Source organism: Marmota marmota, unplaced genomic scaffold, assembly GCF_001458135.2.
Source record: "Marmota marmota marmota unplaced genomic scaffold, marMar, whole genome shotgun sequence".
Classification (NCBI taxonomy): domain Eukaryota; kingdom Metazoa; phylum Chordata; class Mammalia; order Rodentia; family Sciuridae; genus Marmota; species Marmota marmota.
Genome location: NW_026000206.1, coordinates 6,166,125 through 6,193,749, shown reverse-complemented (window position 1 = coordinate 6,193,749; position 27,625 = coordinate 6,166,125). Strand labels below are relative to the sequence as shown.

The following is a 27,625-nucleotide window of genomic DNA, read 5'->3' as shown; positions in this document are numbered from 1 at the left end:
AACAACCCCCCCCCCCCCCCATTTATTGGGAGTTTTCTGTCCACGACTGTGCGGTGTTTTTGTGTCATTGCCTCCCTTTTTAATCTTCCTTCTGTACATTTTTTTTTTTTACACGAGTGGAGCTCTGCTGGCTTCACGGGGCTCATCACCTAGTGATTCAGGCGGGTGCTGTCAGACAGGCACCCGCAGAGGTGCTGTGGGGTCTGAGGACAGCGTGGCCTGACTTGGTCTGGGCTTTGGGGTGAGGCATATTGGCTGAGTCCAGAGGGTGGACAGCAGTGACGGGTCCAGCAGGGCCAGAGGTGCTGGAGAAATGGTGACAGCCAGGAGGCTGGGGGACAGAGGGACGGACACACAGCCAGAGGGGCAGAGGCAGACGCCTGCAGTACTGCAAGGAGAGATGGACCTCCCCATTTATAAGCCCAGGTTGGAGGAGGGGCTGAGCGAATTGCTGGAAGTCACACAGTAGGTGTGGTTGCTGTGCTACCCTGTGTGGCCGTTAGCGCCCCACAGCCAGGAATGGTCCTGCTCTGCTTGCTCCAAGCTGCCCTGGCCTCCAAGTCCAGTCTGCTCTGAGGCCTCTGCTCTGCCTTTGGAAGGATGGGTGTGGCGTCCCATAGGCCCTCGGGTGGTGTCAACAGGAATTCCTCCTGTGCCGACTGGAGGTCTGAACAACTGTGTGCGTTGGCCAAATGTTTATTTTTCTGAAACAGATCAGAGCAACTCTGGATAGGAAGTCTGCTACAAGGCCTTTTTTTTTTTTTTTTTTTAATTTGGAGACTTGCTTTTAGCCCAGGAGGGAATCTGTTCTCTGTGAATCAGTCCCAAGTTTGTAAGGAATCCCTGAACTTTCCAAATCTTTGCAAAAGAGATTCCACTCCTCTGTAGTTAATTTGAAGAGGTTACAAATTTCTCCTATCATAGATCATTTGCTCCGTGGGAGTTGGTTTGCTGGAGCCAAGACCCATTTATTAATTTTTGAACAAGTTTTCTTTTATTAGCTTGTTTACATAGAACTGCGAGCCTCGAGTGGCTCCCAGCGCTCGGCGTCTGACTCTGCGACGATTTCCTTGCCCTGCTAACCCTGGCTGGAGGGCGGGCTTCCCTGCAGAGCCAGCGCTGCCCCTGACAAGACGGGCACACACAGCCCTGTGCCAGCAGTATGTCAGCTGTGCTCAGGATGGACATCGATGGCATTCTTGGAGAATGTTCTTTAGTTATAATATTTATTGAATGTTCAACTCTCCTGCTTCAAATATTGAAGCTTTGAGAGATCTTTCTAAAACAGTCGTAGCTCACCAAACACATTTAGGTTGTTTTTACTAATGAAGAAGAGAAGAGAAAAACAGAATCCCTTTTCAATAGACCAGGCATATTCAGTTTCACGTCCCGGGTAACATGTCTTTAAATGAAGGCGTGTTTGACCTAGTTTACAGAGGTCAGGAGTCGAGATTCCAGATCTGAGTGGGGTTCTCGGAAACTGGGTCTATGTTCCAAACCCTAGAGGAAGTCTAAAAGCAGAGTTCCTTCCTGGCCCTCTTTCCACCCCAGGCAGCTCCTGCCTCCAGGTGTCCTGGCAGTCGTTGGAGCCCTGGCCAGTCAGTCGGGGAGGGGGCACTTCTGCACCATCTCTTTCAGACCTCACTGCCCTTGTCCTACCTGAAGTCCTCTGCTGCAGAAGCAGGCTAGGCTGGGGCTTCGACACCAGGCCAAAGGCCGTGCTGCTGGCTGAGGTCCTGTTTGCAGAGACTGGGTACGTGGGGATACCAGGGCGGAGATGATGGCTGTGGTTGGGGTTATGAGCACTGGGAGTTGGTGGGCACCACAGAGGCATTTGGCATGGCTGGTCCTGTTCAATGCCCACAGCTCTGTGCAGTGGGTGCTACGGTTCCATGCGTCAGGGGAGCAAACAGGCCCAACGTGAAAAGTAGTGGGCCCGAGGACATAGCCAGGAAGAGGTGGATGCCACCTGGTGGGTGCGTGCATGCGTGTATGCGTGTGTATGTGTGTGCGTGTGCGTGTGCGTGTGTGTGTTTGCATACTTCTGGGTCTCAGATTCCTGTCTCTCTTAAACATTCTCTTTGAGCATCAACAAATACAAAATTGTGTCCTCCAGAGTCACATTGTCCCTTTTGTCCTTGGACTTGGTACTTTTCGGCCTGTGCACGTTTATAAAGATGCATGCCCACTCTGGGGAGTTCTGTGGTCTGCTCTGGGCTCTCCATCATCCTGACAGAGAAGGCAAGGGACAGTGTCCTTTTGGCTTACTCCCGGGTACATCATTTTGAGTTAAATGGAATTGGGTTATGATGATTATGATGATGACGATGATGGTGACGAGGACCCTGTGCATTAGAGTGTGGTGGGTGGGAAGATGTTATTAATTCAAAGGTGACTTGAGAAATAAGGGGGGAAAGTGAGCCTTAGATGGAACTTCCCATTTGCACTTGAACTTCCCATTTGCACTCTTCTCACAGGCCTTTCGCCTGGTCATCCTGGAGCCCTGCAGCCTCCCTGCCGTCTCCTGTTCTCTTGGGCTGGCGGGGAGCAGGGAGGGCCAGCCTTTTCCACAGGTGGCAAACTAGGCCCAGAGACAAATGCACAGGTGTGAGTCCATGTTGTGGGGCCCTGGGCCCAGGCCACTTGTATATGCTATGTCTGTTGCTCAGTATTTACTGTTTCTTCTTCATTATATTTATAGTTACAAAGCAATGCCTGCTCTGGGTGAGTAAGCCTGGAAGTCACATGGACTGGTGTAAGCGGAAGGCACAGCCACCAGCTCTACCCCACAGTCAGCACTGGGAAACTGACGGGTTTATGAACTGACCAGTTCCCATCCTGGAGGGAGTGCGGGGAGCTGGGGCTTCAGCGTGTGTTCAACCCAGCTCTGCCTCCTGCTTGCAAGCTGCTGCCTGCCCGGAGCCTCAGTTTTCCTGTCTGCACAATGGAGTCATTGCACCTACCTTGGTGTCAACCGTCAGGCGTGGATGAGAAGCAGTAGGCCCCAGTGTAAAGGCAGGACAGGCTCTCAGATTGTGTTTGCGCCTCACCTACCCTGTCTCCGGGCCTCTCCAGCTCTCCTTCTCTGAGTGCAAGAGATGTATGTTCTGACGTTCCTGCGGCTAGCAGAGTGAGCCGGACCTCTGCAGATTTTCTATCATTTAGTAATGAATCTGGGTATCAATTTAAAAATGACACTATTAATATTTAAATCACTGAAACACAGAAGCTCTGGTTTGTCCTGCCGGTTCTTGCAGCCCCCTGCACACCTGTGGGGGAAGTTGCTGGGACATTACAACCCTGCGGAGGGAGGCTGGGACATCTCTGCTCGCTTTTGGGGTCTCCAGCCCCCACCAGGGCTGGTGCTCAGGTGATCTGCTTGTCCTAGCCACACTTGCTATGGGCCGGGCTGCCTCGGGTGCTCACTCCTGCATGCCCTTGGTCAGAGGACAGCCAGTCAGGCTGCCTGTCACAAAGAAAGTCCAACCGAGTATTTCCAGGCAGTTCTTCTCCTTCAAGGGTTAACAGACTCTTCTTTTGCTCATCTTTAGAAATGAAACAATGTTTCCAACTATTCAGATCATCAGCGGCCATCTGGTGGGGATCGCAGCTGCCCCCCTCAATTGTGCTGCCTCGAATATATTCATCCTAGGACTCCACCGTGCATCTGCAAAATCATTATTCGAAGTTGGTTTTGAACATGTGAGCCCTTGTCTCCACCCATCTGAAGGACATCTGGTCATTTCTGCTGCTCAGCGGTCTTCTCACTGTCCCTGAAGTCAGGTCACAGTGGGCAAGAGGGGTCTGGGGACACAAGGGTGGACAGAGCAGTCCTGTTCCTTTGGGTTTCCTATGTGGTCTCCGTGTGCTTCTTCTTCTCATTCATTTCCCTGTTGTGTTAGAGAAGAACTGTTGGAAGGTGATAGAATATGCCACTTATCTTTGTGGTCCAGCTGCATGAGAGTGCATATGATTCCTGGTCTGAAAATGTGTCACTTTTTCCTGGTAGTTAAGGTTTGAGGTTGTAGAAACGTTGGACCAGAGCATGCAAAAAAAGTTTTTCAAAGGTCCTGGGTTCCTGAAATCCTTGGTTCCTGGGGTGATGTTGAACTTTCCAGATCACTTTGAGAAAAAGAAAATAAGGGTCTCAGTGGAAAGGGTGTGCCTATAGTCATGTGGCTAGTTAAATGGCATGGCCAGTACTTAATCCAGGGTGGTGACTCCCCAGCCCAGTCCCAGGCCTGCACTCTGCTTGATTTGTAAGGAATCTGGGAAGAAGGTGCATGCCATCAAATTCTCTGGACCACAGTTTCCTCTTCTGTACACTGGAGATAACAATTGCACTTTCCCTTGGGCTACTGTGACACTTAAATAGCATAGTCCTTATAAATCCAGCCTGGTGCCTGGATACAAGGAAGCCTTGTCAGTGTTAGCTGGTGTCATTCTTGTTACGAGTAGCAGGCTCTTATTTTGCTTATCTTTAGAAACAAAACAGTGTTTAAAACCATGAGGATCAGCAAGGCTTACCCAGAGCCCTGCTCTGCATAGTTTCTGGGAACTTCTGTGCTTTCTGGTTATGTTATTTCACTCATTAATTTAGACACCATCTCTGGAGCGTGTGCCCTGAGTGAGGCCCTGTGCTCTTCCGGGCTGCCCGTCACCAGCCTGTGCTCTTGTTGAGCTTGCTCCAGCCTCGCTCCTCACCTGGGAGGCAGGTGGCAGTGGGCTTGGTGGTGGCTCACACATCACTCTGCCAGCTTCTGCCGGTGACAGCTTCATTTGTGTGGAACAGGAGAAAGATCACAGACTTTGTGGTCAACAACCTGTGGTTGCCTTTGACCTCACGTCTGGCTAGCTATGTGGCTCTGGGCATGTGTTTAACCCCGCTGGGCCTTAGTTTCCCATATGTAACTGGGGGATCCCCATGCTGACCTCGGGGAGCTGCTGTCATGAAGGCTGCTCACGTGGAGCTCTGCTGGGCTCTGACACTGAGCTAGCATTCATCTCCCTCTCTTGTCTTTGGAGTCCTTGAAAAGCCTGAGCTGAGTCCACGAACCTTGAAATGCTTTCTGGCTGTGTGGCTTTGGTTGCTTTGTGACCCAGGGCCACTTCTAGGCAGGCTTCCCTGCACACTGTGACCCTCGTCTTGAGGAAGTTCCTCCTTAGCAGAAAACCTTAGCTGGTGGACAGATAGGCTTGAGTGGAAAATCCAGTACCTGCACCACTTTGAGTGACCATTGGAAATAATAAAACGAGTGCTCTGAAATCATTTTCTCCCCCATTGGTTTCAGAAAAAGAAAATTATTGGTTGTGTCACAAGGAACTTTAGAGTCTTTTGTGCACATTGAAATCACTAGGTGACAGCTGCAGTCTGAACATGTGTGAAGCCTCTTATCTACCCTGCCCCTTGCAGAGGAAACCTTGTCATGAGGTGCACTTGAGAGAGACCGTGTCTAGCTGTGTGGCCTGTCTGCTGGCACGGGGAGCAGGGGCAGGCTGTTCTGCTGGGTGTGGAGAGACCCACACCCCCTCCTGCCCCAGCAGTGCAGCCCCACTGTTCTCCTGATGCCTCTGGCCCTCAGCAGGGACAGTTCTTCTGCAGATTCTCGGGGACAGGTGGGCATGGAGGCTACCCTTGAGATGGGGGTATGACTCTGAGGGTGGCCCCCTTCCTGGAGACCCTGGAGCCTTTGCTCTGCAGTTAGCTGGGATGCTCTTGAGACCTGGACTGTGTCCCTCATGTTCACAGCCCCCGCCAAGGCAGGCCCTGCACCAAGTGATCGCCTGTGATTGACAGCTGTGTGCCACAGGGCATGGGCCACTCATCAGGAGGAAATGTGCTCTGCCTCATGGAGGGACTGGCCAGCTTCTTTGGAAGCTAATAAAGCAAGTACTGCACCTGATTTTCAACATTCACTAAAAACCACAGGTGGCTGAGCAGCCCTGGAAGACACACAGAGGGTTTTTTATTAAAGAGACATTAACTTCATATCAGAAACCTGCATGTCTTAGGGCTGAAAGGGTTACTTTTAAGTCTGTTGCTTACATATGGGAAAAGGCCCAGAGGGAGGAGGTGACTGACCCAGGGTTACCAGCCAGGATTGATACCGTCTGGATCGCTACATGGGGGAAGCTGGGCTCGGGGCCACACCCAGGGGTCCCTGACTTGCCAGGAAGGTGCCCCTTTGAGGCTCTCAAGCTTCAGCACACTGTCAAGGACACCTTTGACACAGGGTGCCTCACCCAGCTGCTTCCCCAGAGTGTGTTCAGTCGCACAGGACCCGCCCAGGCTTGTCCCTTTGATGTGCAGGAATTAAACAGGGGCAGGGGCTGCCCTGGGACTGGCTCTGCACCAGGCACTCTAGTCCTCTCCTTGGTCTCAGCAGCGACTCTCTGCCCCTATGGGGCTAGCCCTTCCTCCTCCTCCCCTGCCCTCAGCCCCTGGTCCCTGTGTCCTTTCTGTCCCTCCTTCTCCCTTTCCTCATGCCTGGCAGCAGGCCAGCCTCAGTCCTGGGGTCTCCACCCCGGCTGGACCTGTCGCCCGTCCCCCGTGGGGAGCTGAAGGACACAGGCTTGGGTGATGCAGAGTCAAATCCAGGCAGGTTAGGAACCAATGGCCCAGGCCACAGGGGTCCCTGAGGAGACCAGAGGAGGCAGCCCCATTTCAGCCCAGCCTCTGCCTCTGCAGGCCTCCCTTCCTCCCCTTCTCTGTGAGACCACACAGCTGGTCTTTTTTTAGAAAGGAATTCCTGTGGAGACCCTGGACCCAGAGGGAGAGGAATGCAGTGGCCTGGATGAGCTGCTAGACCCTGAGGTCAGATCAGAGGTCAGGATGGTCATTTCTGTTGCTGCGCAGCACCCAGGCCCCCTCTGTCCCCGTGAGCTGCTGGCCACTGGGACGTGCAGAATCACGCAGGGCCTTGGATTCCTCCCTGTAAGAGGCAGGGCTGGTGCGGGTGCTGGCTGGCTCATATACTGCCAGGGGATGACTCTCTGGAGCTTGCCCAGGTTGGACCTGGGCTCTGACTGCTCCCACCATGATCTTCACGCTGTTCCAGACCTGGGCTCTGACTGCTCCCACCACCATCTTCGCTGTTCCAGAGCTTTCGTATTGCAAATGGCTTTGCAGTTAAATCCCAGGGTCCCTCAGGAGTTTCCCTCTGCGGCCTCTCTCCTCGATCTTATAAGTGGCTGCCTTTCCCCCAGATCTTTGGGGATGGTCACATTTCTGGAAAATTGTTCCTGTTTGGCAATGAAACTGGATGGGACAGTCACTCTGCAGGGCTGAACTTTTCCAGAGTTGTCCCCAGGGCTGTTGGGAGCTCTCCAGAACTACGAAATGATCTTGATCACCTCTGCTCCTCACTGGCTCCTCTCCCCTGCCAAGCTCGGGGCCCCTTCCTGCGTGTGTGTGCTTGCCTTGAGCCGCCACCTGCCTCTTCCCTGTCATTACTTCAGATTAGTTGCAGACAGGAAAGTGGGACAGCTCTGCTCAGGATTATGCATTGAGAGCTCATAGCCTTGGAGCAGGGCCTGACGGACTCACCAATAATTGTTCAAAGCACACGTTGCCCCATGCAGGCTGGCCGTGTGCTGAGTGCCGGCTTGAGTGTGTATTAATTCTTCATGTTCAGGCCAGGAGGCCATGATAGTTTAATTCCCATTTTACAGATGAAAAAAAACAAAAACAAAACAAAACAAAAAAAACCAGATCACAGATCATTAAGTCTATTGCCAGAGGTCATGAAGCTGCAGGTTGAGCTGGATTGAAGGGCAGGTCCAAAGCCTGGGGGACCTTTGACTGCTGGGAAAGCATTTTTGCTGCGCCCCACCTCTCTGCCCAGTTGAGACTCCCTGGGCTCCGTAGGCAGGCAGCCAGGGAGGAGGTGGCTGCAGATCCTGGCGACTTGGACTCCATGAATGGCTCTTTCTTATAGCAATGGTGATGGATGGGATGGTCACCTGGAGCATGCTTCCTGTGCTGTAGGGCATGCAGGAAAGCTGTTATTAACAAAAATAAGGTTGATGATGAACTCACTACAGAGTTAAGTGTGCTTTAAAAATAACTAAAAATCTGCTTGTGGTTTTTTTTTTGGCACTCATTTTGGGCCAGCGGGGAAGATCTCGCCAACCATGCTTAGAGAATCCTTGCTGCCGACGAAGCACAGATAAGGTGTCCCAGGCGTCAGGAAGATCTAGGGCAAGGTGACTGATGGAGAGGACTGTGGGAGGGGCTTGCTCAGGGAGAGGGAGCAAGGAGGAAGTGACAGAAACTCTGAAGAGAGGCGGAGGTGGGGAGTGGGGTCAGTTGTCCCCATAACTGACACAAAACAGCTGCGGTTTTCATAAACACATACTTGTCAGGAGATAATGTGGTGTGAGGGTCTGGGCAGCTGCATCCTGATTTGGGACTGGCTCCCATCGCGGTTTCCAGCATCGCCCAAGCTTTCTCTGCTTCTGTGTTACGCGGGCTTCCTTAGGGAACAAGAGCTGGCTCCATGGGGTCCCTGCATCGTGGGTGAATCACTTTGGCCTGGGTTGCTCCTGCTGTGTTTCACCCATACAAACACACTTTCTGGAACTCATAAACCTACAATGATTGCAGGTTAACTTTGTAGAGTCTCCATAACCTGGAGGAGAGCAGATCTTGTAGTTTTGATGGTGTCACAAGCCACCCCCCGAGCTCAGTGACTCTGAACAGCTGTCCTTCAGTTTCTCTCCTCGGCCATAGGGGTGGGCTGGGGTGGGCTGGGGGCCAGCAGCTCTTGGTCGGGCTCAACCAGGTAGCCCTGCACCACTCACCTCTCACTCTCCTCTCGGCCCAACCAAGAACAGAGGCCAGAGGGCAAAAGTGGACACACAGGGCCCATGTTAAGGGCTTCAACTGGCAACGTGGCCTCCTACACCTCATTCTGTTCGCCAAAGCAAGTCGCCCAAGCCAAGCCAGAGGATGAAGGGCTAGTTCTCTCCTTTTGCTGAAGGAACTACAAAGCCATTCATGTGGCAAAGGGCCTGAATCAATATGGAGTAATAAACGGGGCTCCGTAATGCAAATAGCTATAAACTACTGTTTATCAAATACGTGTGGGCCAGGACGAAGCTTCTGTAATATTAGCTAACGTTTTTGAATACTTACTATGGGCTAGACACTTTTTAAAGCACTTTATATGAATTAGTTCATTTAATGAGACAATAGAGATCTGGTGATCATTTCCTATCACATCTGAGGAGACAGGGAGAGAGAGGTCGAACGTCCTGCTCAAGGTCAAACGTGGGCACCTTGGCTGCAAACTTCAGGCTCTTAACTCAGACACTGTGGGGGATTTGTTGCTGACCCCTGATGCCATCTGGGAGTACAAAGGCCCAGATAGCTTAAGTGACTTGTCTGAGGTCCCTAGGTAGATGGGAGTTTGGAATTCAGATCTGGGTGATTTCTGTGTCCTTTCCACCATGCAGAGGCTGGTGAGTGTCAATCAGGGAGTGTGGCTTTGTTCTGATTAATGACCATGATATGCTCAAAATTGTCAAACTCCAGGTGTATGATTGAAACTGCTGAGATTCTTGTGCAGAACCTTGGTTTTGTTAACTTTCTTCTGGGTCTCAGCAACAACCTTCTGATATCTTCGAGCTAAATGTAAAAAAATATTTCTTGCTCTACTTTTTGATTAATATTCCTTGAAAGAAAAATGTGTTTCCATATATATAGCCTAAAGAGAGACGCCAGCATCCAGACGTCCCAATCTGAAGGAGGCTTTGTGTTTTAGTAAAGGTTAATTAAGAATCATCGGATTTTCCCCCTTAAAATATAAAAGTAAAACAATATAATTAGCTATTTTGTTCCTTTTCCCCGGAGGGCGGATTTAAATGTTCTACCTAAATGAAACTATTTATTTAAATCTGTCCAGATTTCCTTTGAAGTTTCATATACCTTTCTTCTGCTTTATCAGCTTATAGCTACAATAATTTAATAAGTTTTTCCTGGGGTGAAATTGGACGCCCTTTATCGATCTTCCACTGAGGGGGCATTCAATTACTTCATCTGAAGTGGTATTTCTGGGTCTCTCAATTACAAGTTTGTTATAAATGGCTTGCTAATGATGCCTGGGGTGCACAGGTTAACAGGGGCACCCAAGCAGAGGTGAGTAATTGGAGGCTTTCTATTTGGGGAGTAGCTATCTGATCTCACAGTGGCGCCGGGCTCCTGCAGCAGGGGCCTGCACCCATAGGGCACAGAATGGAGCCCAGCTGGGCAGCCATCGAGCTGAAATGCACACCTGAGGATGGGGGCTGATGTGGGCATGGGAATGCCGAGTGCCCTGTGTACTGTGGGTCCGCTGGCACCAACGTGGACATTCTAGACAGGTGGCGCGCAGGGGTACGCACTGCGTACTTTTGAAGGAAGAACACCTTGAGTGCCAGGCTTCTGAACAATGGCCCGTGGGATAATCCATGGCATGTGGAAGAGGCCAGTTATGGATCATGATTGCAATCTGCTTTCCTTCCTGCATAGTCGTGGTAATTTGATGATTTAATTTTTCTTTACTGAGTTATTAAATGGCTACACGTATTGTACAGATTGCTTTGAAAGAACATGCAGTGTGCCTCCCTTCCACATTCTGGCCCTCAGGGCAGCCGAGCTCTGGCCCCTGCCTCCTCACCCATCGGGTCCCTGTGCCCCACCAGCCCATGCCCCTAAAGGTCTGCCCTCCAGGAGTACCCAGGGGCCTGGACTCCCCGGCTTCTCTCCATAGGCTCCGCCTCCTCTGGTCTCCCTGGGACTGGCTCCTTCTTGTCATTCAGGCTTTAGCTTGGGTGTCCCCCCTGATGTTAGTTCTCTGGTCACCCTGTGTTTGGATTCCTTCCCCTCCAGTGGCAATTCTTGCCTGGGTTGACTATGCCCTCCAAGGGACATGTGACCACGTCTGAAGACGTTTCTGGTTGTCACATCTAAGGGGAGGGGTGCTCCTGGCATCTATAAGTAGAGGTCAGGGATGCTGCCCAATGTCCTGCAGTGCGGGGGACAGTGCCCTGGGCATGGAATCGGCTAGCCCAGGCAGGGTGCAGTGAGAACCCGGTCTGTGGACTTCCTGGGTTCCGCCTGTCTGTCCTCACAGCCTGTATCGTGCCCGAGGCTACCTCACACGCACCTTCTTTATACGTGTCCCAGGTGGGACAGAGCTCAGCCAGGGAAAAGTGCCCCTCTCAGCCACCTCTGCACCAGCTCACTCACGGGAGGGCTTGTCTGGAAGCCTGAACTCAGGGCTCTCGCTCGCTCCCACGGGCACCAGCCAGGTACTGGCCTGGCTGTGAGATGGGAGTTCACCCACCTGCACGGAGGCATATTTTATGTGCTACACAGTGGCTGTGTGTTCTGGTAAAATCTAAGATTTTTTTTTTTATCCTCAAAGAGGACACCCAGGGGTGTTTCCAACACCATCAAATTATGTACCTCCTGACTGCAGCTGGAGGTCACGACTTCCTGGAGTTCATGGGCTCAAGTGCGCCCCACTTTGGGCACCAGTCAGGAGTACTGGGTCCCCAGGGCACATGTTTATGTCCAAATGGCCAGAAAGGTGGGGGATTCCCACAGCAGCCTGTGTGGATTTGTAACTCCCCGGAGTGACTGAGGGTCCTCAGGAAAGGGCTCCTCCCGCCATGCACAGTGTATCACAGAGGTGGCAGCTCAGGAGCTGACAGTGGGACAGATACCAGGGCGTGCCCAGGAGGACTGTCTCACAACACAGGAGGTGGTTCCTTGCTGTCCCTCTGCATGTCCATGACCCCGATCAACCCCGTGGCTCCCTGTCCTTTAGGGGCTTCTGTGGAGGTCCCATTATCGTAGCATTAGTTGACGATCACCTCACTGGCTGCTGCTATGACCTCAATCCCCAGGTTCCCACCAGGAACCTGGGGATCTGGGCTGAAAGTTCCAAGCTTCTAACCAAGGCTTGTCTTTCTGGTGACCAGTCCCTCTCCTGAAGACACCTAGATGTTCACTGAGGGTCACCTCATTAGCATAAGTTCATGTGTTGTTGGAAGAGGCTGGTGAGTGGCAAACCATGCTTCCAGCTTCCTGGACGCTCAGCACTCCAAGGATTCAGAAACTGTGGCTGGGAGGAGGCCAAGTGTGTATTTCTATGTATACACACCCGCATCCTACAGTGGCTTCAGGCCCCACCCTTGAGCATGCCTGAAGAAGGACCTTTTCCAGGAGGGAGTGAAGGGATGAATGAATGAATGAATGACAGGAGCAGAGAGTACATTGTATCTGAGTGTTTTCCCAGGGCTTCCACACACCTCCAGTTGTGGCCGTTCTCTGTGGTCAGAGGCCAACCTTGCAGGAGCTCCGCTGGCTGCAAGGTGCAGCTGCCCAGTAGACAGCAGGCCTCCTCCCTCATCTGCCTGCCTGTCCCTCCCCTGACTTCCCAAGTTTATTTATGTTGCTTGGAATAAGATACTTTTGCTCTTGGTTAGAATGTTTTGCCCATTCTTTGGGGTCCAGATTATGTACATTCCTGTTCTGAGGCTTCAAAGCCCATGTTTGTTTGTTTGTTTGTTTGTTTTAAAAAAGAATCTAATTAGGCCTTCTGCAGAGAGAGGCTGCAGGGTGCAGACTCCCTCCCGCGGAGCTCCTGGTTGAGTCTCATTTTGACCCCACTTGTGGCCTGGACTTCGGCATGTGAGAAAATGTTTTCTTGGCTTTAGTGATGGACTTTCCGAGTAGGGGATCTTGCCCTTTTGTTTCTTTGGTTTGGAAGAATTGTTTGTACCAAGTAATGGGTCAGGGGTGATTAAGCCAGCTCAAGCAGAGGTCTGGGCTTGAGGCTCCCCACATGCCCTCCAGCTGCCCTGGGGGACACAAGAGGCCAGAGCCCGGGCCTTCTGGCCTGGCTCTGGGAGCAGCTCCTCCCACCTTCCCTCTGTGCAACCTCACGGCCCACGCGCCTGCCCCAGCCTCTCAGCCCGTGCTCACCAGCTCTTCTCATGCTGGTTCCTTGAGACTTTATGAAAATTCCTTGGTTAATTCTGTTTTGCAAATTTTGTGTATTCTCTTCCTTGTGACACAGACATTATTAGCATAGTAAAGCCCCGCTTTACGAATCCCATGTCATTTTGTCCATTTCACCTTTTTTCCGAATAATGGGAGCGTGAATACTTACTGACGGCACGTAGAACACAGGCTTTTCGGTGCAAGGGAAGGTTTCTTCTGGAAAGTTCTGATTGGTCCGACCTCTAGCCAGGACAAGGAGACTCTAATGAAGGGAGGATTGATGCCGCCTCTGGGGACAGGATTGTTTGAGGGGTGTGTGAGGAGAGGATTGTCAATCACTAAGGAAAGATCATGTGGCGAGGGTCTTCCTTCTGGGATTGCATTTCAAATATCCTTGGTGTTCATCACAATTTTAAATCATAATAGTTATCATCATTATTGATGATATGGTTATCAATGTTACATACCTTTTATGGGATGCTAAATATGTGTTAGACTTTATGCAAACATATAATAGCTAATTCAGTACTTGTTACAAACTTATAAGAGAGTGGCCAAGACTCCGAGAGGTGGGATGTCTCGCTCAAGGCCACGCAGCCAGTTAGGGGATCTACCATGGTGAGAAACCAAGTAGGCCTCTTTGTTTTGCTCGCTCGGTGCTCCTTTTAAGACATCTACAAAGAAATGTCTTTGGGCAACAATACATTTTACAACCACAGGACTGTGTTAATGGATCTTTAAGAATCATGTCTTCCCTAGGATGACGGAAGTGGAAAATTATTTCAGGACCTGAAGTGTTTCGCTGCTCAGGGGAACACTGTACGTTGGACTTAATTGCTTAATAACTTAAAGCCAAATGGTTTTTTATATGATACACTCCGCTGAAGGAGAGAATCATTTCATTGTTCTAAATTTTCATTAACTTTTGCTTCTGAAGCTGATAGTAAAGGTTAGCTCCAGCGAAAGACCGTGGATACTGTTGGGAGGGAAAGGCTCTATTTCTCTGTGTTCCTATCCTAACGGTTCTCCTGATTGTTCTTCAGCTTTTTCCACTGACTTGGAGGCACTAATATCTGAATTTGTCCCTCCAGTTCATAGTCCAGAGCCCTGGGGTGGAGAAGCCTTAACTTAGTCGAAGTAGGAAGGCAGAGACACTGGAGGGTGGGGGACAGCCCAGAACCAGGCGTCCCACGTGCTGCTGCTGGTGTTGGTGGCTGGGCCACAGTTGTTGGCAGAGATTGAATTCCAAAGCCAAGTGCGGGGACTCGAAACCTCTCCCTCTCTCCTGTATGATTCTGCGACTTGGTTGAGACCAAGCAGGCTTGGCTGGAATTGAGAAGAGGAAGAGAGAAACGAACAGCTATTCCTGGCTGGAAGAGCGTCCCGGGCTCTTGCTCTTACCATGTAACCCAGTCAGTCTTCTTTCTTTATGTTTAGGTAATTGGACATTTTTAAGAGCTTTCTCCCCACGAAGAGGAAACATCCCAAAGGAACACAGGATGTGACCGTGGAAACCCTCATGGGCAACTCTGCGGATGGCGCGCCAGTCCGTGGCTGCAGGAGAAGATCATGAGCGCTCCTGATGTGCGGCGTGACCCCACGCTCCCCAGCCATACTGCTCGTGGTGTGATGGGGAAAACCTGAGGGACAGGCAGAAGCGCTCCCCGCCTTCCTGATGCCGTGGCTCCTGTAGAACATGACCATCGGGGTCACTTCCCCTTGCTGTCTTGCAGAGTCAAGCCAAAGCATGCGCTTCCCCCTCCTCCCCCGTTGGTTCCTGCCGTGTCTCCGTCTGTCTCTGCTGCCTTCCCACCATCTGATGTAATCGCAGGACATCCGTAAGGCTTCCCGTACTCCCTGGGGCTCACCCATGGCTGGCTAAGCCTCAGTCCAAGGGCACTACCATGAGGCCCTGCCTCAACCGCTGCCTACAGCTGTTAGCCGACGACGCACACAAACAGCAGGTCAGCTGCCGAGGGGGCCCCCACCAGAGTCACCAGGCGTGCCCCGCATGCAAAGGAGAAAACAAGATCCTGCTTCGCGTGGACAGTAAGCAGATGAACTTGCTGGCTGTTCTCGAAGTGAGGACTGAAGGGAACGAGGCCTGGGGCGGGTTTCTGCGCTTTAAGAAGGGGAAGCGATGCAGCCTGGTGTTTGGACTGGTCATAATGACCTTGGTGATGGCTTCCTACATCCTTTCTGGGGCTCACCAGGAGCTTCTCATCTCGTCTCCTTTCCACTATGGGGGCTTCCCCAGCAACCCCAGCTTGCTGGACGGTGAAAACCCAAGCGACCTGAAGGAACATCACCACCAGCCCCCTGTAAATAACGTGTCCTACGTCAAGGACTATCCCAGCATCCAGCTGGTCATCAGCAGCATCACCGCCAGGATCGAGTTCACCACCAGGCAGCTCCCCGACCTGCAAGACCTCAGGAGGCAGGAGCTGCATGTGAGTAGCCTCTCGCTGACCTCCACTGGTGGACTTTAAAAGAGGGTTGCTTCCTCTTCCAGCCCCATCTTGGAGAACGTAGAAGGAAAATGTCTGAACATTTCTTGAGGATAGTGGGGATGAGTTGACAGGCTGCCGATCAGGGCGTACTGTCTGCTCACGTCTCGACTCACATCTCGAACATCAGGAAGGGGGTTTGAAGTCCTGAACAGCTCAGCTGACCGCCCCCCTCATGATTGTGTTCTAGGACTTCTTGCTTGAAACCGAGCTGGGGTGGCCACAGTTGGTTTTGTAGGTGGCCATCATTTGGAATTTTAAAGTTAGGCTCAGTTTCACTTTCAATAATTCTATGCTTATCGATGTTTTGATGCTATTTAAATGTACGACCAACAAGAAAGATCCCAACTATTTAATTTAGATTGCTATGTGTGTGGGAGAGATACATCATGATAGGATGGATTTTAACTAAATCTTTATCTTCATTTAATCTTCTTTTCTCTTTTTTTTTTTTTTTTTGGTTTTTATTTTGGGAAAAAGAAAACATAGTCATTGGCTGCCTACCAAGTTTAGCTGTTAATCGCTGTCAAACACAGTTCAGATTGGAGCACACACGGGGATTGGGGCGTGATGGCATGGTGGTGGCAATCTTTCTGGTAACTCTTCCTCCCTGGGGGCCACTCTCCCTTTTCTCCTTCTCATTGCAGATGTTCTCAGTCATCCCCTCTAAGTTCCTGCCCAACAGCAAGAGCCCCTGCTGGTACGAGGAGTTCTCGGGGAGGAACACCACTGACCCCTACCTGACCAACTCCTACGTGCTCTACTCCAAGCGCTTCCGCTCCACTTTCGATGCGCTGCGCAAGGCTTTCTGGGGCCACCTGTCGCATGCGCACGGCAAGCACTTCCGCCTGCGCTGCCTGCCGCACTTCTACATCATCGGGCAGCCCAAGTGCGGGACCACTGACCTCTACGACCGCCTGCGGCTGCACCCGGAGGTGAAGTTCTCGGCCATCAAGGAGCCGCACTGGTGGACCCGGAAGCGCTTTGGTGCGTTTGGTGGCTCCTTCCAGCCGCCCTCTGGTTCATTCCTTCCCTGAAGTGGGCAGGGCGGGGCCGTTGAGGAGGTGGGCCATTTATTAGACAGTTGCCTCAGTCAGTTTAGTGTTACTGTAGCAAAATACCAGAGGCTGAGTCGCTTACAGGGAAAGAGATTTATTTGGCTCAGGATTCTAAGGGTTGAAGGGTCCACACAGCATGGCGCTGGTCTGCTGAGGAGAGCCCCTTGGCTGCAGATGACATAGCTTGGAAATAGAAGGGAACTGGCCATGTGCCGCAGAGGCCAAGCTATGGGATGGCCTGGCTTCCTAAAGAACACTGTCTCATGAGAGACCCACGCTAATCCCTTCCAGGAAGGGCCTCCCTGACCTGTGCACCTCTGAAGGGCCCCGTCACCCAACATCACCACACCAAGGGCTGGAACCCGTCCCCAGCCACGTGCCAGCTGAGGGTAGGGCAAGGGAACAGTGCAGATCGGGTAGCTCTTCCCAACCTGAAGAGTCCTGGCAGGTGACCCCTGCACTGAGCAGGGAGGGCCTGGGCCTGGGCCAGGGACTAGCAGACCTCTGGGCAGTGGTAGCCAGCACCTGCTCTGGGCTGCTTCCTGGAGCCCCCACACGTGGAGGAGACGCAGTTGCCCTGGGCTCAGCTCCTCTGGCCTGCCCTGACTGCCGCACAAGTATCAAGTGCCACTGAGACAACTGAGACCCTGATTTCTACCTGCTTTGCCTCAGGGCTGACTGTGGACCCAGCCCCAAGCACCCTGTGGCCCTGCGGTCACTCTTTCCTCTTGGTGACCTTTCCCTTCTGCCACGAGACGTTTGGTCACTGGAGCTAAGGGGCGATACCCGGCCCATTGTCTGCCAGAGTCTGGGAGGCCCCAGGGTGTGCTCTGCATGAGGACCAGGCTGCCTAGAGAGAACCTCAAGAGTCTTCCTTAGACCAGCTTCTGAGTGCTTCCTGACCCATGTTTGGTCTCACCCTTTGGCTGTCAGCCTGGGGCGGGTGAAGGTGTGTTTCTTTTGTGGTTTCGCAGTGCTGCGTGGCAGCCAAGGCTTCACCATGCTGAGCCCACGCCCCGCTGTTGGGTACACTCCCCTCTGGGCCACTGTTCCCCTTAATGCAAACCAGCTTGCCACTGGCAGGAGAGGCAAGGACAGGGTGTGCCTGGGACGCTGGTGCTGCTCGGTCACCTTGAAGCTCATGTTGTTTTGACCCGTCTCTTTCCACTTATGCTAACCCGGGCGGCTGTGGTGTCTGGGGGTGTGTTTTAAATGTTCACAAGTGAAATTTCCCATTTTTAAAGCAAGGGCCAAGTTGGCTGATCCCAGAACCTGTGTCCACCCAGGGGAAGATCAATGGCTCTTGACATTTGGACCGATGGCACACTACTGGAACACGTAGGTGACCAAAAGGAAGAGGACAGGGTGTCACCTCCTGACTGGCTACTCTGTGTGTGTCCTCGGTGTTGGAGCTGCCGGGACACATTAGGATCTCAGCTGGTACACACATCAGCCAGTCCCGAACTCTCGCCCACCACTTAGACACATTGTAGCTCTTCAGTAGGTCCCCATCCTTTGGTGCCTTCCACCCCATGAAGGATGCGTGCCTTGGAACCGGGCAGCCAGTTGGCTGAGCCCCCCTCCACCCAGGTCCCCCTCTGATGCGTACCTGGACTGAGCCTTTTGCTGCTGCAGTTGGGCCCTGGGGGCCTTTACCCCGTCTAAGGTCATTCTCCAGGAAGCCACCATCCTAGCAGTGACAGTTTGTCCTGAGTAACTTTGGCTTCTTGGCTCCTGTAGGAATTGTCCGCCTTCGAGATGGGCTGCGAGACCGCTACCCTGTGGAAGATTACCTGGACCTCTTTGATTTGGCCGCGCACCAGATCCATCAGGGCCTGCAGGCTGGCTCAGCAAGGGAGCCGAGCGAGATGAACAAAATCATTATTGGTACGATGTCTGCGTGGCCCCCAGGGCCGGGCAGGGTTGGGGGGACTTCTCTGAGGTCCTGGCTCAGCTCTGCCTCACCTGCAGAGCCCTTGCCAATGGCTGCAGGTGACCATTGAGCCTCCAACTCCCCACTGGCTATCACTCTTATGCCTGTGTAAAATGTTCACCTCATTTGAAACATCACTACAAAGCAGAAAAGCCTAGTCCACTTTGTAACTCCAAGCAGACTCCATATGGCTGAAATGACATTTTTTTTTTTAAGTTTCCGTGTCTGTTTTTACTTAAATTAAGTAGGTGTATGTGACATGGATTCTTGTAGAATCTACTGATTTAAGTTTGGGGGATCATAAATGCAACCATTTAGCCAGGCAGAGTCATGCATGCCTGTAATCCCAGCAGCTTGGGAGGCTGAGGCAGGATGATGACAAGTTCAAAGCCAGCCTCAGCAATGATGAGGTGCTAAGCAACTCGGTGAGACCCTGTCTCTAAATAAAATACAAAATAAGGCTGGGGATGTGGCTCAGTGGTTGAGTGTTCCTGAGGTCAATCCCTGGAACCCCCTCCCCCCCCCAAAATAAAATGTAACCAATTAGTCATTGATTTAATACCTGGGCTTTGATAACTGGGTCACTGGGGCTGCATGAGGCTGGAGGATGCATTCCCTGACATGGACAGAACTCTGTGTAGCATCTTTGGACTAATTGCTGATTAAAAGACTCTGCTTGGTCTTTTACAGTTGGGCCCTTTGCATTCAAAATGAGGTTGTTTGATTAATTCTTTCTTTTCTTTTTTTTTTTAAATGCAAGTGTGTCTTATTAAAAACCAATATGTTTATGCTAAGAATTATTGCATATATTTAGGTGTATACATGATATTTTGATATGATCACCATAGCCAGCAAATTAGCATGTTTGTCTCCTTGTATAGTTGCCTGTATGTTTTTTATTGTAAGAGCACCTAAATTTTTTTTTGGCAAATTTCCAGTATCCCAAACAAGTCATTAACTGGTCATCAGGTCGCATTCTATCTCTGGACTTATTTTTCCAACATATCTAACTGGATGAGGCAGACTGATGTGTTCTGAAAGATGGACATTTAATCTTACATATTGCTCAAGCTGGTTACTTGAGGCAGTGATCTAATTTTTTGTCTTCCTAGATCTATTATATTTTGATTCCCCAGGTTAAATGAGCTTCTGAATGAGCAGGATGGATTCAGATCAGCCGCTCAATGAGAACTCCTCCCTGCATGCCCATGTCCAGAGAGCAGGCATGTGTGCCCCAAACCTGAAGGATCGATTTTTTTTCAAACTCAGAAATAAGTCACTGGAAGCCAGTGAGATTGTTACCCACCCCCACCTCCCCACACACCACCTGCAGTATGAATTGGCTGTTACTTATTTATGAATGCAAAATTAGGGGCGAACACCCCAAACAGTAAGTCTAATTAATATTTTGCCATAATGCATATGACATGTGCTTCTGGGAGAAGTCTCAGGTTCTATGAAAGAGCTACAAACATTCACACAGGGGCAGGAAACAAAGACTTAGATAATGAATGAAAAAGGAAAGCCTTTGTTTGGTTTCCTAATTTTAGTTATTGCTAGATTTTAAAAAAAAGAAAGAAAGAAAGAAAGAAGAAGAAGAAGAAATAAAAATACCACACTGATAGTTACTTCAAGCAGAGTTGGGTGGGTTTTGTGGCAGCCTGTGGCATGATAGGTGCAGAGGCAGAGGAGGAGTGGACATCTGGTCCTGCCTGTCACCACCCGTGACACCACTCTGTGCCACATGAAGAGTCAGGCCTCTGTCCTGGCCTCAGTACACACATCTATAAGATGGGATTGTTGGGGCCAGGCCAGTTCTAGGCTTTGCCCAACTCTGATGCAGGATTCAGTTCTGCCTTAGCCCTTCTCCCCTGTTAGGTCCTCAGCAGAGATGGACGGTCTCATCACCATGGCTACGGGTCAGAGGGGTTCTTTCCTCTGCAGTGAGAGGCACACAGGGCTCAGGACCCAGGTGGCTAGATTCCATGGGGTGGGGGCTTTGGCATGTTGGAAGGTCCCTGACTGTTTGTGGGGCATTGGCCCTAACTCTTCTTAGCACCCTCAAGTGATACTGATGGCTTCTTGAATTGTCTCCCTAGACTACGAGGGCCAAGAGGGGAGGTCCATGCCTGTGTCATTTCCCTCATCTGTCCCAGCACCTGACACGAAGCAGGGTGCATATTAGACATCAAATGATGGTTCCCAGGTGGGTGAGGGATGGATGATGGACAGATGGCAGACAGACAGAGGGACACAAGGGATACATGCCTCTGTGGCTCTGGACCAGTTCCCTTGGAGAGCTGACATAATTGGTGCCAGTCTAGATTCAGATGCTGCACTTGTGTTTTACGTTCTCTTTTTCATTGTGAGTAGATGCTCAGAGGCCTCCCGATGGACTGGTCTTTTCTGTATCCGAGGGTGTTGTGACTTAAAAACCAGAGAGGGAGGGGAAAGGCCAGAATAGAACCGAGACCGTGTGTCTTGACTGGGATTTCCCCGAGGAGGTGATTTGGAGGTTGTCAGAGAAGCCTCTGCACCGTTCAGGAAAGCGAGCGTAGAACGCGTTGATTGCCTTTCTTTCTCAATCTCCGAAGACAGGCCTAACAAACGCGAAAAAGCAAACCAGAAAGCGGGATTGGCTCAGTGTCGGCGGGAGCCTTGTCCAATGCCTGCTTTGGCCTTACCTCTGTTCTCTGGGGCGTTCAGCTCTTTCATCCTTTGGTCACGTGGACAGTGATAACCGGGCTGGGGCCTGTTCACCAGCCAGCACTGAGTGGGTGCCAGCTGTGTGCAGACAGGGGAGGGGGTGGGCAGGGACAGATGGTCTTTTAGAGACAGATGCGAGGCTGAGGCCCCTGAGGTTCTGGCGGTCTTCCTCTTGCTGGGTCCTAGAGTGTACCCGCGACCAGCCACCGGGGAGTCAGGAAGACAGACAGAAGAACTGTGCCCCACTCCCTGTAGAGGGTTGGCATCCCCAGACTATTCCTTGCTCCCTGATGTGTCTTAGAGGAAACTGTCTAGTACATTCTCAGGGGCTTTCCAAATGCCATAGAGGTGTGCGCTGCCAGCGGCCAAACACCGTGAAATGCAGGGTCTGGGTGCTGGTGATGGTTGTATTTCTGTTCACCCTGGAAGACGGGCTGGGGGCGGAGGACGCTCGGTGTTCTGTGGATGGCCTGAGTCTCCAGACAGAGGTCCTTGGGGTGGGGGCGGGAGCCATGTGGTGGGGGGAGCGCTGGCCCTCCTCTCCCTGGAGTCCCTCTGCTGGCCATGGCTGACCGGCTCATCTGCCATGGCTATTGAAGAGGGAGGCAGGCGAGCCTGGCTGGGCCTCTGGCTCACTCGCAGTGGGAGCCGGCACCCCAGCCCCCAGCCGCCAGCTGCTCAGTTGCGGGGCTTTCTGTTTCCAGGGGAGGCCAGCGCCTCCACCATGTGGGATAACAATGCCTGGACCTTCTTCTACGACAACAGCACAGACGGGGAGCCGCCATTCCTGACCCAGGACTTCATTCACGCCTTTCAGCCACAGGCCAAGCTGATTGTCATGCTCAGGGACCCCGTGGAGAGGTGAGCATTTGGGGTGAAGTGAAAAGGCACTTGGGAAAGCAGCATTTCCCCAGCACAAACAAGACTTTGCTTCTTAAAAAAAATAAACAAGCTTAACTTGCAATGCCACTGCTATTTCTTATGTAAATGTTATTCCCAGGCGAGCCTCCTGCCTTTAAACAAACCATAGATTGTTTTCTTAGCAGTTCTGACCCTGGTCTGTGGGCCTTGGCCCCTGACACTTTGACCTGGGGACATGGGGTGCTTTCTGCTGTCAGGGCTTGGGCACAGCTTGGGATCAGAGATATTGGTGTCCTCTGTGTGGTCTTACTTCTTCTGACTCCGTTGATGCCCTTTTCCTTGATAGCCCTGACTGTGAGCTCTCCAGCTGTCCTTGACACCAAAAGGAAGAAAAATGATGAGCAGATCAGCTTTGCCTTTGCAGTCAGGGGTTGGCCACTGGGACGAGGCAGAGCCCACTCCATAGTGGACAGACTGTCCAGGGATGGCCTGGCTGCTGCTGGGAGGCCTGGACCTTAGTATTTAGTCCAGCGTTCCCTCTAAATGCCACCACATCAGGCACAAGGTGGGCCTCCGGCCTGCCCTCCTGGGATGGCAGTCTACATCAGGCCGTTCAGCATTTTGGCTTTGAGAGTGAGTCCATCTTGGGGCCATCTGCACTGTGGTCCCTTTTCTTCTCCTTACAGCCACATCGTCCAGGCCTATTATTTCCAAATGGGGAGAACCTGCCAGATGTTTGGAGATGGGGTCACAGCCCTTCATGTCTTGTTTTCCTTTGGGCCAACCACATTTTGTTATGGGTTGAGTCGGGCTCCCCAAAAGGCATTCTGAAGTCCTGAGCCCCAGTGTTTACAGCTGTGGCCTTATTTGGAAATAAGGTCTTTGCAGATGTACTTAAGATGAGGTTATACTGAACTGTGTTGGTGGGATGCTGTCCCTCCCTAAGGCACAGGGTGCATGCCAGGTAAGAGGTGGGAGTTTTGTAGCCTCAAGGCAGGGAATGCCAAGGATGGTTGGCAAGGCAGAGGCAGGGAGACAGGCGCGGCTGATTCTCCCTGGGAACCCCCAGGAGGAGCCAGCTGTGCCAACACCTGGCCCCGGACTCCAGCTCCCTGAATGATGGAGGAGATTCCTGTTGTTAGGTGCCCCTGTGTGTGGCAATCTGGCTCAGTGGCCCTTGGAAACATGCACACCTGAGTTCTCACATCCTGGCCCCGATTCTAACAGGAGTCATGTTTGTTGTGGAAAATACTAGAAAATACATTGAAGCACTTTAAAGAAAAAACTGTCATTAAAAACACCTATAGTCTCCCACCAAGATAACTACCATCTAAATCCAGGTGTGTTCTCGCCCCGACTTCTTTCCTGTGCAGGCCACGTGGGTGCTACTGGAGGGCTTGCTTGAAAGTCCACCCTGCTGAGTGGATGTCCACATCCTCTAGACCTCCACATCCCTCCTGCAGAGTCTCAGAACACTTCTGAGTGGGCTGTCAGGGGAGAGCTGGGCTGTCCATCCCTTGGCACTGGGCAGGAGGGAGCCTGCTGGGCCGTGCCACGGGGCAGTTCACTCTCTGCACAACTCCCGGCCTTGGGAGCACGTGTGCCCCAGATCTGGGATGGCCATGTCCCACCTGCTAGTTCCCACGCTGCCGAGGCAGGAATTGGGCTCCTCTCCTCAGGGGGCAGGCTGGCCTCCCCGGCCCAGAACGGTTGACAAGCGGTGGTGCTGTCCTGCAGTCGGGCTGCCTGACCATGGGCCTTCAGAGGACAGGTCCTGAGGTGTTTTCACAGCTGCTCCTTCTCTGGCCCCCACCCGGCCCAGCCCCCTGCTCAAGTTCACAGGGTGGGACATTCTCAGGCCTGTGCCTCTGCTCACCACATGTCTTCCTGCCACTTCTCCTGGTTCCTTCTGGGGACGGTCAGACTGTGCCCAGCCTCGTGGCCCCAGAGTGAGAGCAGCAGGCGTGGGTAGCTCTCTGGATAGTCTGGCCTGGCCTGAGTGTGTGCCATCCCTGCTCTGGCCTGGGGAGATTGGTGCTCCTGGGCGGGGCTGGCCCTGCAGACAGGCATGGCCAGGGCTTGTCGTGGTCCGGCAGACTCAACAGGAGCTGGAGGGGACAGAGGGAGCAACCCTGAGTGGCGAGGGCCATGGAGCTGGCGGAGTCAAGGTCAGGCTGGGCTTTCAAGGATGGGCAAGGGCTTGTCATGGGAACAGGAAGGAAGGTGGGCACACGGTGAGCCTTGGGCAGGGAGGGCAGCCATGCTGTCCAGGCTCAGCAGGATCAGGACCTGACCGACTTGCTCCCAGCCCCAGCCCCAAGTCGGCCTCTGGAGGAGGCTTGGGCCCACACTGTCCTTCCAGAAGCCTTAAAAAAACCCACCACCACCACCACCAACAACAACAACAATCACCCTGTTCTAGGAACAGGAGGCAGAGGCTTCTCACTCCTTAGTCCTCAACTTGACAGAAATACTTGGTCAGTTTAAGCACTTATCGAACCCTGCCTCATGCTGGGCGCTGTGCTGGGTGCTGAGTATTGCATGGTGGTCCTGTGCCTGCCCCCTGGGAGCAGAAGAGTGGCATGGACTCTGGCATGGCCACTGTAACGGGGCCAAGGCCAGGAGGGCAGGCGATGGGGCAGCGGTGATGCCCAGCGGTCCTTGCTGGCCCCCGTGTGAGGAACCCCTGCTCTTTGCTGGCTGTTAACTGGAGGCTGCTCCCAGGCCCTTGCCACCAGGCTTTCCAATGTGGCCATTGGCTTCATGAGAGAAGCAAGGAACAAGGTGGCCAGTCAGAAGTGGTGGTCATTTGCAACCTGATCACGGTGTGACAGCCCATCCTGGTAGCTGTATCTCATTGGCCAGATGCAAGTCACTCTCCTGTCACACTTCCATGCCTCGGGGTCAGTCACCTCTCACCTGGCTCTCGGCATTCCCCACCCAATGCTCAGGACACTGGTGCAGGGCTTTGCAGCCCAGGGAAGAGTGACTTCCAGCCACAGCAGGACTGGACGTTCATGTGCATGTTTTCCCTGTGAGTTACTGACAGCAGCAGCTGTCTCTTGGATTCTTAAACATTTATAAAATGTGCAACAATAGGAATCTCTCCTTTGAGCCTGTGACCCAAGGGCTATCTGAAGTGGCTGGCCCTGTCCCCATCCCGGCCAGAAAGGATGATAAATGCCAGTGCTTAGGTCACTCTTGAAGAAACAAACGCTCAGAGCCGAGTTCCCATTAGTCTAACTGGCTCCTGGGCCATTGACCCACTTCAGTCATCCCGTGACCTTGTCCTTCTGCAAGTAGGAGATTCCTTGGGCTGCTGGACGGCAGTTGGATCTGTCCAGATTGTTCTTTTCCTTCTGCAAATCAGTTTGGTGGGGGAGGAGATTATGTCTAGTTTTAGATTCACATTTAGCCTTTATTTCTGTCATTGATCAAAGATAAGGGAGTTTGAAATTGTTGGACTTGGGAGCCAGGCTGAATCACATTTAAGTTTCTGGAGAAGAATATAAAGGGTAAGGCCTTCCCCCACCCCACCCCAGGAAAATAGAGGAATGATGGGAGGAAGTGGGTAGGATGGTTCATGTGGCAGAGGCCGGCCAAGAATTCTTGTTCCAACCTTCTCTCCATAAGAGATTGCTGCAATTTAGAACTAAAAAAAATGCATTCCTATGCTAAATTGGCTCACTTAATTAAAAAGAAGCCACCAATTACAAGCAGATTTTCTTCATTTAATTCTTCTCTTAAATGGTAAAGACGGCTCTTTTCAAATGCACTCTCCTAGCCTCCTGCTTCTTTATTTGTGAGCTGGTGGTAGATTTTGCTTAACTGGGGAGAGGAGTACAGCCCATGCAATGTGAAAAAATGGCTGGGAGATGCTGCCTCCCCACCCCGCCCCTGAACTCCGTGCATTCCTCTCCATTCCAGAGATCTTTGCATTCTAGAGACCCCCACCTGCTAGGGGGGTTTTTGGTGTCTACATTTTGCTTCTGCATGTAGTCTCAGCACAGTGCCCAGCAAGGGCCACCACAGGAATGACTGGTCTTTGCGTTCCGTGGTGATGGGTCCACCAGGAAGGAGAACTCAGCTCCATTAGGAAGTAGAACTTGATTTCCACCCAGTCCCTCGAGCCTGGGAACCGGGTAGCTGTTTTTCTTGGTCTGCTTACAAACACTGATGTTTAGACAGCTCCCTGGACTGGTTAAATGATTAATCGAAGTATGAGAAGACTCTAGGAGGGGAAGGCGGCGTTTAATGAAGTGCATCCCTTTATAGGCCACTGTTCTTGGGGACACGGTAATGACGGGGCTAGTATTTAGACAGGAATCCCAGTTTCATTGATTTCACGGGGTCTGCAGAGAGCCGTAGGCGTGTGCTGGAGCAGCTTCTGATGCAGAGAGCCTGCGTGCGTGGGAGGTGTGCGGGTCGGCAGATGAGAGGGGCGTGTTCCCCGGGCGGGCTGCGCTGGAACCCTGGCTCTCCTGCTCACTGGCTTTGAGACCTGGGCAAGTTACTTGAACTCCCCAGCTTCATTTCCTCCTCAGTAAAATGGGAGGCATAGTTTTACCTTTAGGACTGAGAATGGAATGACTTAGTATATGTAGTGATGTGTTTAAACAGTGCTGACCAATGGGAAATATTATATAATTATTAGCTACTGTTATGCATCAGTAATAGTAGTAATAATAACCAACAGGATGCTCCCTGAGTCTTTGTTGAGCGCCCTTGATGTGCCAGAGCCCTTAGGTACCTGGGCAGTGCCATCCATACCAACCACCTTCATGACGTCTGCGACAGTCAGGGGCAGGACAGTCCTCTGTGAAATAAATGACCCAGCACCCATTTAGCTGGGCTGCGGCCTGGCTTTGCCTTTTGGACATGTCCTCATTTAGGCTGTGCCAGCAGGTGAGAGGGCAGTCACGATGTGCCCAGAGGTGAGGTGCCTGGGCTCAGTGGAGTTAAGTCACCTCCCCAGAATCGCACCGTTAATGTGCAGCGAGGCTGGATTCCATCACCCAGGCATTTCACTGTGGGCTGTGTTGGTGGCCAGGATGCACACTCTGATTCCACTGTTCCTGTACAGGGGGCTTCTGGGGGCACTTTTGGGGTAGTCCCTGTTAGCAGCATTGGGGACAGAAGAAGCTGGGTGGGGCTCGATGCAGTCACAATGGAGACCACAGTCAACCCTCGTGGCACTGTGGGGCTAGGATGGACTTCCGAGATGCCCCCATTTGAGGCTTCTCCTCTCCATCAGCCACTGGACCGGGCTGCCTGGGACGCTCCCCACGTCTTTTCAGCTGAGGGCAGTTCCTGGGGGACTGGGCTGGGAGCCAACAGCAGGATGACCTTCCAGTTTCGCAAAGTTCGGTGGGCAGCAAAGACCCAGTCTTTGTGATGCCTGACCAGGACTAGCCTCATCTGCTGGGCTCCGCATGGCAGGGAGCAAGATGCCAGCCAGCCCCAGGACAAGAACCAGCATGGGCGGAAGGGAGCCGGGCAGGCGGTGCCTCTGAGCTGCTCACACTTCTGACTTGAGGCGAGACCCTCTGGCTGTGCAGCCTGTGCCAAA

General features: G+C 52.2%; 1 protein-coding gene across 4 annotated transcripts in view; it reads left to right on the top strand.

Annotated features, from left to right (window-relative positions):
- Window positions 1-27,625, top strand: part of Chst15 (carbohydrate sulfotransferase 15) — a 71,743-nt gene that overhangs the window by 27,154 nt on the left and 16,964 nt on the right. For all 4 annotated transcript variants that reach the window (XM_015498367.2, XM_048791359.1, XM_048791360.1 and 1 more), the window contains exons 2-5: window positions 14,429-15,441; window positions 16,146-16,485; window positions 18,297-18,443; window positions 21,900-22,056. In XM_015498367.2, coding sequence (XP_015353853.1) covers window positions 14,896-15,441; window positions 16,146-16,485; window positions 18,297-18,443; window positions 21,900-22,056 — 1,190 coding nt within the window. In that variant the 5' untranslated portion in view covers window positions 14,429-14,895. The remainder of the gene's footprint in view (window positions 1-14,428; window positions 15,442-16,145; window positions 16,486-18,296; window positions 18,444-21,899; window positions 22,057-27,625) is intronic.